Source organism: Schistocerca nitens, chromosome 3 (genome assembly GCF_023898315.1).
Source record: "Schistocerca nitens isolate TAMUIC-IGC-003100 chromosome 3, iqSchNite1.1, whole genome shotgun sequence".
Lineage (NCBI taxonomy): Eukaryota > Metazoa > Arthropoda > Insecta > Orthoptera > Acrididae > Schistocerca > Schistocerca nitens.
The window spans coordinates 948598949-948611423 of NC_064616.1; the positions used below are offsets into that span (position 1 = coordinate 948598949).

Genomic DNA, 12475 nt, shown 5'->3' on the forward strand with positions numbered 1-12475 from the left:
ATTAACATTTGACTATCAGTAAACAGACTTTGTCTCGATTTCTTACCAGTTGTTGGTTCAATATGAATACTGACTGTTAGTGTGTTTCGTATGAATGAACTGGCGAGTGACACGATGAATTAACAGTAACTTTTATATCACAAACTGTATATCATAAATGTGTACTTGTGTTTTTAGTACTGACTTAGTCACAGGTTTTTGTGACTTTTCTATTTGAAAGTACAGCACAGTTTCAAAACTGCTGAACTCACTTAGTGAACCTAGACTTGACATATAGACTGAACTTTCAGGAGATTAATAGCCAGATAACAGAATGCAATCTAGAGACACATACAATACAGTCAACTGAATAACCAGGTAGGCTACCAGCACCTGCAAAATGTACAGCAAGAAATTCATAGTATTTGTTTCTGGGAATACGAGAACACTACTTACCCTGTGCAATGATATGAATGAATATCTTCATACTACATATAAGAATTGGTGCAAGCGTCTTAACTTGATCTAAGCATCTTATGAGGATTTCACGATGCACCTGATGAGTTAACTCTTTCTCTCGACCACCAACCTCACGAGAAACCTGAGCAGAAACCACATTAATATGTTATTTATCTGTATTTTAACACTCCAAATAACACACATACCAAATGTCACAAAGAAAACAAACAACCAGAAAGATTAACATGGAGCATTCGACAGACTTAACAATCCTCCATCAAAACATGCAATCGATAAAAAATACAATAGAACTATTAGAAGTTGGGCTCCAATCTTTGAACTGCACAGTAGTTTGTGTTACTTATGATTGGTGTAGAGAGACAGAAATCCAACATGTAGTGTTATAATCATATGAAAGGGCAAACTCTTACTGCATAACTGCTTTAAGCGGTGGAGGATCATGCATTTATATCAGAAAAGGTTCGGGTATGAAGAATGTCCGGTGAACGTCATCTGCCAACATGTGTAGTACCAACAGTAAAATTCGGAGGTGGTGGTATTATAGTGTGGTTGTGTTTTTCCAGGAGGGTGCTTGCACCCCTTGTTGTTTTGTGTGGCACTATCACAGCAGAGGCCTACATTATTGATGTTTTAAGCAACTTCTTGCTTCCCACTGTTGAAGAGCAATTCGGGGAGGGAATGCATCTTTCAACATGATCGAGCATCTGTTCATAGTGCACGGCCTGTGGGGTAGCGGTTACAAGAGAATAACATTCGTGTAATGGACTGGCCTACACAGAGTCTTGACCTGAATCCTACAGAACACCTCTGGGATGTTTTGGAATGCCGACTTCGTGCCAGGCCTCACTGACTGACATCGATACCTCTCCTCAGTGCAGCACTCCGTGAAAAATGGGCTGCAATTCAAGAAACCTTCCAGCACCTGATTGAATGAATGGCTGCGAGAGTGGAAGCTGTCATCAAGGCTACGGGTGGGCCAACACCATACTGAATTCCAGCATTACTAATGGAGGGCACCACAAACTTGTAAGTCATTTTCAGCCAGGTGTCTGGATACTTCTGATCATACAGTGTACATGTAGTGGACAGGATTTTGAGGGCTAGTTCTGTTGTAAGGCATTGGTATGGTGACTATTGTTGTTGTTGCTTTCAGTCCAAAGATTGGTTTGCTGCAGCTATTCATGTTAGTCTATCCTGTGCAAGCCTCTTCACCTCTGCATAACTACCACAACCTACATTCATTTGAACCTTCTTAATGTATTCAAGCCTCAGTCTCCCCCAAGAATTTTGACCCCCTTACACTTCCTTCCATTACCAAACTGATGATTCCTTTATAACGTCAAAATATGTCCTATCAACTGATCCCTTCTTTTAGTCATGCTGTGCAATAAATTTATTTTCTCCCCAAAATTCAGTGCCTCTCCTAATTATTTATGCAATTTACACATTTAATCTTCAGCATTCTTTAGTAACACCACATTTGTGAAGCTTCTATTCTCTTCTTGTCTGAACTATTTATTTTCTGTGTTTCATTTTCATACAAGGCTACATTGCAGACAAATACCTTTAAAGACTTCATAACACTTAAACCAATATTAGATGTTAATTCCTCTTTTCCAGAAATGCTGTGTTAAGGTACAATATTAAATATCCAGAAGATTCAGGCACAAGCACAGCTTCTGAGGTCACAACTGTTGTTGAATGTATATGTAAGGCTCAGTCAGCAGTGATTATAGTGGTTCCATTGGAGACCCCAGAATCTGTACAAACTGTTTACCAGCTAGTCAGTTGATTCCTGCTATTTGATTTCTCTGAGAATCTACAAGGCAATTTTTCCTAATATTTCTGTGTCTCCTTTGTCAGTGGCTTCACTCCAAGACCCAGAACAGCCTCCTGATACATCCACGTCTATCTGGCCAATAGCTCCTCTTCAAGCCCTGGCAAAGTCCTTTCATACTGCTGCATTTATACTGACTGTAGCTCCTCTTGGAACCCTGGGCAGTCTGTCTGGAGCAGCTTGAACTATCCCAAATACATATCCATTTTTTGGGCAGTAGCCAATGGATAATCTGAGAACTAGTTTTGCAAAGGATTCAGTGTCAGCAGTTGCAGGCTTCTCCGAGTTTTCTTGCTGGCTGTTATATGATGTTAAGCAGCATTTGTGAGCTAGAATCTAAACATGCTACACAGTTACTAAATGTTACCCTTTCTCACGTGGAAATTAAAATGTTTCTTTCAATTGTTTATTCATTATTTCTCTTGCAGATGTCCTTTCAAATGTTCATTGCCCTACACTCACTCATTTTTAATAGACCCTCTCAAGTAGTGAAAGTTTAATTATAACCACACTGTATTGTCATTTGTAGAAATTGTCTTATCATAAACAAAACATAAAAAAATGAACAAATTTTTGCTGCTACATGACCTTCAGCAACAAAATAAACAATCAAATATAGAGAGTAATAAAAAGCCTCATGCATCCAATACGAATATTTTGTGAAGCTTGCTGTGAGTGGATGTGAACATCTTAGCTCCAAATAAAACCAGCTTTGAACGTATCCCAGACAAACGGCTTTCAAAATTGTTCTACCTGTGTACTAAGTTTAGCTATATTGGCTGTTGACAAAATCCTGTGTCTTCAGTTAGTGAGATGTACAGTATGCACACATTCCATTACACAGCAGATGCTGCCAAAGTTTGAAGGCAGACAGTAGCATGCTGTCATCAATACTCTGCTTTTGTCAGTGGAACACTATGTTTTGGAGTCTTGACAAATTCGACACTTCCATGTTGGTCAGTGAGATACCATTTCACAATTATTGATGGCATTTTTTGAATGGTGGACCATGGAAAGTTCAGCTGTCTTAACCCTGTGGTGCATGAATTTCACTGCAGTGGACAACTTATAATGGTCAATTTTCTGGCGTGTTCAATCAGTCGTGAGGCTGCAAATGCATGCAGGACAAAACACCAGAAGGGAGTGCTGACTGCAGTGAACTGCGTGCATTTGCAGCCCCAGGACTGATTGTAAATGCCAAAGAAGCGACCATTAACAGCTGTCCACTGTAGTGGACCTTATGCGCCACAGGGTTAACACAGCTCATGCACTGCTTGAAGATTACACATTGTGTCCAGCATTCTCAGCCATGACAACAGTAACTTCTTCAATAATTTGTGGCACAATTGGTCATCAGCCACTCCCAGGAGCAATTCCCAAGTCGGCAGTTGATTCAGACTTCCAAACCACATTCTTCAACCCCAGTCCAGAAAGAAGACCTCTCCTTATTTCTTTAATGTGTTGATACCTGAGAAGAGTGGCATTACTGTTGCTGTTGTTTTGATAAAACAGCTTTATGAGTAAAGCCCTGCTCAGCATCTCCAAACCCATGTTGACTGACTGCAACTGTAATGCACATCGGTGCTTGTGTTTCAGCACTACGTTGTCATACCAGTACCAGTGCCTAACAGCAAGTAACAACACTAACACTAATAATGCAAATCCTGCAGTGCACGGTATGAACATCATTCCTATGAAGTTGGGTGCCAATATGGTAAACAGTTTTCCATCTACAATGGCTCAAGTAGAGAAAGTTTAATTGTAGCCACACTATACATAAACTTGTGAATTATTTCTTATGTTGTCAAAGCTGGGTTTTTGGTTAAGCTACAAGAGACCTATTTCCATACTTTTCCCACACAATCTACACATTTTACCCATCATATGAACCTCTAATTCATCAACCAATAACAGTGGGGTCCTTGCGGAATAATGCCTTGAATGTTGCAGAAATGATTATGGACGAAAGTAGTAGTTATAACAATAATAATAAGGCAACAGAATTTGTTTAGCATAAATTTCATTCTAATTTATACTTCCCTGTTTAGTTTTGGGATTAGCAACAATGTAAATGTAAGCATTGGTGCCAGCTAATGACAAAACAATATTTGGCTTTGGTGCATCACACATGAAAGGGTAACAAATCTGATGTACTTGCATACCAGCTGACTCACCTTGCTAAGGCAGGGGCTCAAATCTTTTAAGAATTGCACTAAATCCTCCATTGTCTCAATGACTTCTGCTACAGCCAGATAATCCAGCACTCTCTTGCATTCTCTAATGATCTTGCGAACCTCTGATTCATCAAAACACAGCAGGAGAGCTGATGTACCTTGCAGAATGCCACGAGAACCTTCAATCAGTTTCTTTCTGCAAAAACATTTGTACCAAATGATTAAAGTGAATAAACAATAACAAACAATAAAAATCATATATACAGTAAATTTGGTTGCACTTTTACGGGAAATTTTCCATCTTGTTCTTGCTCTGGTACAAACAAGACTGCAACTTCAGTAAAGATCAAAGTCATATTGATGCTGGGGTTACATTTACTTTGAGGTGATCAGAAATTAACAACAACCAGTCAACGTTTCCCCAGCATAGTGATTTATTTTGCCATAACAAATTTTGGCAACAGATTTTCAGATGGCAGTATAAATTAGATTAAACTATAAAAGTTTTCACAGAATCGTCCACATAAGCAAAAAGCCATTTCTCCACATCACAAGGAATCACAGTGCTGGACTGAAGATGAAATTTCACCACTTCACTTACCTATATACGATAGGCATCCACACTCAGCAATATGACGCCTACTTTATTGTCACTGTTATAGGAAAAAGCTAATTCTGATAGCCCAAATAATTTTATTTGTTGTGTACATGTACTTTGTTGGAAAGACATTAAAGCAAAGCCAATATTAGTGTGGTTATCATGTTTGGACCCTAAAGAATATCCAGTCACATGCAACAGCCTTATAGTTTTACTAAGTAATGCAAAGCACATGATACACAGGACACAGTTCAAATACTTTGGGCACCTTTGCTATATGTGAAGACTACAACATATCATTTTGCATGATCTCACAGTCACTAGTATCCAAACTAGTGACACACTAATATTTACTACGGACCCTCACAAAAAATACTATCAGATTTGCTGTAAAACATTCACAAATGCAGAAAAATTTTCAGCTGTCTCAAAATCTCATCAGAGTCTCTACATGACTGCAAGGAGTTTCACTACGACAGGTGAAATGTAACACAAAAACATACTCAAGCAGCACAGAAATGAAAGTTCTTTTAATTTAATTTAGGCCTTATTAGTAATTGTGGGTGATATGCTACATTTATAAAAGTTTCAACGCCCAGAAAGAATCCCTCACAAGAATCAGAAGTTGGCATGTCTGCATAGGACTGCACCAGTAAAAAGTGATCAAGACTGGAAAGAAATTATACACAAATGGACCTAGTAGCTGACCCTACTCTTCTTTTGTACAGCCAAGAAGGTCACTGTTACACCAAACTCAATCAGTGAATCATCTGCAATATCAACAACTGAGTAACTTCAAACAGGACAGAATGACTGGTCCCTAGGAAATGGTTTTCAGCTCATATGAGGCTTGATGCATGTTTGGAACCGGTGGATGTACTATGTGAGACAATTTGTGGTACCATTAGATACAACATGAAATATTGACTCCTACATATTGAGGCCAATCCATCAGCAACAGATTTTAAGAGCCTGAAACACTGCATTCATTCAAATAACTCCTATCATATCACTTCACCAGTTGTCGCAATCTCAGGCTTGCCACTAAGTGGCTACCCTCTGGCTTAGCAGTTATCACATTCTTTGGCACTCATTGTTCTTCCCTCCTCTACACAATATCTAACCACTGTAACATTTGTGCCTTCACATCTACATTGATTGATGGACTCTTATAAAGTTCATACAATTCTGCATAAGTACTAATTCTACTAGCACCATTTTCATACACTGCCCCATATATCTTGCATGTTACTTAATGTTCCCATTCATTCAAGGGCATTTTTGCCCTGTTGTGTTACCTGTGCACGTAACAAATGGTTTTATAATTTTTTTTTATAAACTGTCATCTTCAGCTGACTTGAAATGTTGGGGGATCGCAACACATTAAGGAAGCTGTAATAGCACCTGTTACGTGCAGCTATTCTTGCCTTTATCTCTGTTGGTACCACATTGTCTTCCATAACCATTCCTCTCAAATGCTTAAACTGATTTACTCTTTCCAACCCCTCAAACTGCTAAACACCTCTCCCCCTTGTTTTGTTTCTGATGCTGATTGTATACTTTGTAATTTCCTTACTTATGACCAAGCCAAGTGCAGCTGCTTCGTATTCCAAAACTATATAGTTTTCCAGCAAATATTCCCTATTTCCCTATGTCATCTGCAAATGTCATATTCTGAATCATCGTGATGCAAATAGTACCACATGTTTAGCTTGGCAGCTTTTGCATGACAGCCTCCAGAGCCAAGTTATGTATGTCAGTGATCCAGACTTTCCTTACTTAAATTCTTGAAAGATTGGAATATTTGCTATTAGCTTCTGAGGTATCCCCCGCTTCTGTAACAACTTGAAATGACCATTTATGCTGGCACCGATATAAACTGTTGTAAAATCCACATACAATTGAGAACCATTATACTGTACTCATAACACTTTTCTATTATTAATCTAAGGAGCCAACATCTGATCTATTGTTGCTGTTTCCTTCCTGAAACCACACTGGTATTCCCCAATCATGGCTTCTTCATATGGTTGTAGTTTCTTGTTCAGTATCTTAGCCAGTAATTTGAAGGCAGCATGCACCTGAGCTATTCCTCTATGGTTAATGGAATTTGTTCTATCATGCTTCTCATTTTTTTCACTTCTCTATATTTTCTGAACCACTTCACACATTTTCTTTATCTCTATGTCACCATATCTGAAAATTTCACTTGGTATCTTACCTTCCCTACAGCTTTGTAGTTTCTCATCTCCTTAACAGCTACAATCACTTCTTCAAACATTGGTTCCTCCTCATCCTCATTGCCACCAGCTTGCTCCACCTGCTCCTCTTCTTCAAATTCCAGAATTTCCCTAGATTTCAATAATTCTTTAAAATATACTTTTCATTTTTCTATGGTTTTAGTTTCATCACCATTCAACTTCCCTTTTTTATCCCTGTATATCATTGACCGGGGCTGCAATCCCTGTTTTCTCTCTTTTATTCCCTTAAACATTTTTCTAACATCCTTTTCACTTCTACATTTCTTTGTGCCTTTCAACCCATTCTTCTCAAATTCACTCTTTTTCCTTCTGCAAATAATTTTTGCTTTCCGTATCATTTCTTCATAATTTTGTCTAGCCAGTGTACATCACTAGAGCATCTTCTTCCTTGCGCTATTTTGTTCCTCAATAGCCCTTCTCATGGTTATCATCATGCCACTCACTTTGTCTTACTCTGTTTTCCAGTTCCAGCTTGACTCCCATCACCTGCTGTATTCTTCTTTCAATTAGTTGCCACTGCTCTTCAGGCCTAGCTTGCTCTTCAATGAAAATCACTCTCATCCCTCCATCCATTTCTCTTTGAAATTCTGCCTTTTCCTTCTCATTGGCGATGATTGGGCCTACATTATACTTCTTATCCATTTCTACATGATTAAAGATTTTTTTATATCCTCTGCTTATACTTGACAATCACAATATAGTGGTCGGAATCTACATCAGCCCACCTCCACACCTTAAGACCTGAGCCATGCCTTCTTTGGGTAAGTACATTATCTATCTGGTTGACAGTGTCTCCATCTGGAGATCTCCACATCCCTTTATGGATATTCTTTTGTTGGGATACGTTGCCATTTATGATACAGTTTTTGCTTACAGCAAATTAAACCAGCCTCAGTATATTGTCATTACACTCCTCATTTAGAATGTACTTTCCCACCTCGGCACTCATATCTCCCAGAATCACTTTCACACCATTTTCAGTATCGCATCGTATGTGACTTCATGCTAATCATAAAAGGTTTCTTAGGCTTCATCATATACTTTCTTTGTTGGTGCATAAGTGACAATTAAAATACACTCAGGCTTCATTCAATATGATCATAATACTGGAAAATGAAATTAACTAACTATTCCAAAGGCACAACAAAAAGACTGTCAGAACGTGAGCTTTTGGCCATCAAGGCCTTGCAAATGCAACTCACACACACATATGAGCACAATCTCTGGCTGCTGGTCTGGCCTCAGCAGCTGGAGACTGAGATCACGTGTGAGAGAGTTGCGTTTAGGTGTGTGTGTGTGTGTGTGTGTGTGTGTGTGTGTGTGTGTGTGTGTGTGTGTGTGTATTTTGTCTATTTTTGATGAAGGCATTGTTGCCCAAAAGCTCACGTTCTAACAATCTTATTGTTGTGCCTATCTGAGACTCAGCAGCTCTGCTATATGATGAGTAGCAACAACCCTTTTCGTAATATTGTTACATTCCATCCTGGATTTTCCATAGTTTGATTTTAACTATTTGAAAGACAGCAGACACTGATAGAATGAGAAAAGTGGTAGAAGCTGACCAGTTCAGGTTCTGGAGAAATGTTGGAACACACGATGCAACACTGACTTCATGATTTAGTTAAGAAAATTGAAGACTTTCATTTTTATTCTCAGTATGGACATCCCACTGTTTACGGCCTTAAAATTTGATTTTGCCAACTTGTAAGGCCTGTATACCAGGAAACTGGTTACATAGATTAGCTGTACCACTGCTGTAGAAAACATTCTGTAGTCACCAAAATCCAAGGTACAGATCTCCTTCCACCTAATCTTCTTTAATGCTGCTAATCCTATTAGGCACTTTTTCAGTCGGTCTTTCAAGTTTATAAACACCTCTGCTCTATTAAGACTCAGTACATTCCAAGTAGCCATTCTTTGACCAGTCAGTGTCTGTTACTTGATCATCATCATAGAGGTAGTCCTGTTTCCACATGTGCTCGACATTTTCATGGCACAGAAGTCATCCCTGTGCATTACCACCAGGGGCTCCCCTTCACCGACCATTGGGTGGCTGACTTTTCTGTAAGGAATGGTCCTTTACCCATTGAGGATCCCTCCTCTTCCTATAAGGCATCAGGTTCCTACTATTACCTCCCATAGGTAGGTGCCCCATTTGGATATAAAATGGAAAAATGAAAGAGACCCTCACACCTCCAAACCTGGTGTCAGAACAAAACAAGAGTTGGCCATGGAAAGCTGATAGGAAACAAAACAGAAGCCTGATACAAGTGGAAGTAATGTCACACTTAGCGAAGGGTCCATGTGGCTGCCACTCCACATGCTCCCATGAAGGGAGTGGAACATGAGACTAACTAACCATTACAAAGACAGCAGATGACAGAATGAGAAAACTGGTAGAAGCTGACACCAGGAAGATCAGTTTGGGTTCTGGAGAAATGAAAGAACACACAAGGCAACACTGACTTCACAACTTAGTTTATAAGGTAAGTCGAAGAAAGGCAAACCTATGTTTATAGCATTTGCAGATTTGAGAAAGTTTTTGCCAATGATGGATGAACTACACTTCCTAAAATTCTGATGGTAGCAGAGATAAAATACGGGAGTGAAAGCTTATCTACAACTTGTACAGAAACCAGACTTCACTTGTATGAATAGAACAACATGAAAGGAAAACAGTAGTTAAGAAGGAAGTGAAACAGGGTTATAGCGTCTCCCTGATGTTATTCAAATTATACTGTTTACAGCAGCAGATGGAGTATCATCTTATGCAGACAGAAGATACTGCTACCTCTGAATGTTCGCAAGTGTTGGACTCATTGACTTGGCCTGAAAATCCTGGAACAACATATGGTAAGACAAATATAAAAACCTTATGTAGTCATTTTGGTCTTCCAGAGAGAGGTACACTTAGAGGATTTAAGGACTATTTGATGGAGAAGAAAATGTGAACATCCATCATTTCTCTTCTCAACACGCTGAAATGTATTCCCATATCTACTAATTAATGTGAACAAGAATTTTCACAAATGAATCTCATCATTACACCTACAAGAGCTTCATTCCATCTTTCTACCACCAACAATCTGGTATCTGTCAAATTGGTTGGTCCTCCACTGCAGTTGTTTCAATCTATGGGTTATGTACGCTCTTGGATTATGAAAGGCAGACATCTTGCTACTGATGCCAAGAGTAAAGCAAGAAGGCACGAAGTCTACAGCAGCAATGAACTGATATCAATTTGGAAATTGTGATAGTGCTAGGTAATGTTAATTATAATGTACTTCAATAGTTAAATACATGACCTTTATTCGAAGTTTCAGTAATTGTCACTCCATTATCTCTAGTATGGAGTACCTCCGAACTTTATTTTAAAAATAGAGCACTGTCTGAGACTACTTGGATCAGCAGGTGGAAAGTAACAATCAACAACCCTTCAAATTTGTAGCACTATGGGATCTGATAATCAACAAATGCATACCTGAAAAAAAAATGTTGATTTTCAACCTCCCTGAATTAGGATCCTCATCAGGACTAGATGCTATGTTAAAAGGCATTAGCATGCTGTCTCCTGGGGTGGTGGTGGTGGTGGTGGTGGTGGTGGTGGTGGTGGTGGTTGGAGTGACTTGTTTTTGTTTGTTGTGCTTATATTCTATCTAGTCATTCATTCATACATACATTCATACATACATAGTGTTGTGTCAATCCCATCATGAAGATGAGCCTTCAGGGATGTGAAAGGAGTCACAAGTTATACAAAAGCAGGTAGAAGCAACTGCTGCTGGCTATTCCCGTGAAAGGGACTAAACTGCAAGGACATCAGTCCCTTCGTCCATTAAGTGGCAAACCAGACGTGGCCGTCACAGGAAGGAGGCAAAAGGCAAATCCTGGAAAGCCTCAGTGTAACTAATACAATATTTAAAAACAGACATAACAGCTCACAAAAAAGACTGAGTAGTCAAGTTGTCAAAAGATCAGTCAAGACAAACCAGTAAAACTGAGAAATGAAAAAGAATACAGAGAATAAAAAGGTGGGAAGGGTAGTCCAGGCTGGGACAACAAGCAAGGACCACCAACAGACCCCTGGGAAAGGGGGAGGAGGAGGAGGAGGAGGGGGAGGAGGAGGAGGAGCGGTGGCGGGGGCAAGAAAAGGGTGCCCCACCAGCCCCTCTCTGGCAGTCAAGGCAGCCAAAAAGCCCTACCTTACAGGGATGAATAGAAACCACCTATGTGGGCAAAATGTAATGCCAGGTCAGCCACTTTGGTGTTGTCTGCTAGCACCAGAGGTTGTGTGTCTGGAGGATTAAGATGTCACCTCAAAGCAGCCAAATTAGGGCAGTCTATGAGTAAGTGGGGCCCCATCAGATGGGCTCTGCATTGGCAGTGACGGGGATCGTCATGTCAGCCAAGTGTGGCCAATGTGGAGTCGACAGCGGACAGTGGACTCCCTGCAAGAAGCACACGTGAAAGAATGCCACATGGCTGTGGTCTCCTTAATTGTCCATTCTGAGTTTCAGACTTCCAACAATCTATGGCGTATAAATGACTGAACGTCCAGTTCTGGGACTCCCATTTCTAGAATCGGCTTCCTGGTGGCCAGCTAGGCCAACCAGTCAACTCATTCATTTCCCAAAATCCCAACATGACTGGGAGCCAAATGAAAATGACTGACCATCCGGTTTCATGGAGGTCAGAGACAATATCCTGGATAGCTGAAACCTGTGGGTGGGGAGAGTAGCATTGGGCTACAGCCTGAAGGCTGCTAAGGGAGCCACTACAGATTATGATACTCTTGCTAGTGCATGAACGAACACGGCTAAGGGCTAGTTTAATGGCCATCAATTCAGCACTGAATACAACCCTGTGATTTGGCAGAGAGAGGAGTTCACTGCAGCGTGCATGTACATAAGCAAACCCTGTTTTCCATCGACGTCTCAAGGACAGTCAAGAACCAGTGGCAAAAAATTGTGAATTCAGTGGAATCTTTTGGACCAAACAATACTTTGAGATACATCCAAGGTTGGGGCACAAGCCATGGGGGGGGGGGGGGGTTGGGTTGTTTGGGGGAGGAGACCAGACAGCCAGGTCATCGGTCTAATCGGATTAGGGAAGGATGTCGGCCATGCCCTTTCAAAGAAACCATCCC

General features: G+C 40.1%; 1 protein-coding gene across 4 annotated transcripts in view; it reads right to left on the bottom strand.

Annotated features, from left to right (window-relative positions):
• The window catches only part of LOC126249027 (vinculin), a 286160-nt gene that overhangs the window by 214332 nt on the left and 59353 nt on the right, over positions 1-12475 (bottom strand). For all 4 annotated transcript variants that reach the window (XM_049950637.1, XM_049950636.1, XM_049950634.1 and 1 more), the window contains exons 4-5: positions 4471-4666; positions 436-580 (exon numbers count right to left, since the gene is read on the bottom strand). In XM_049950637.1, coding sequence (XP_049806594.1) covers positions 436-580; positions 4471-4666 — 341 coding nt within the window. The remainder of the gene's footprint in view (positions 1-435; positions 581-4470; positions 4667-12475) is intronic.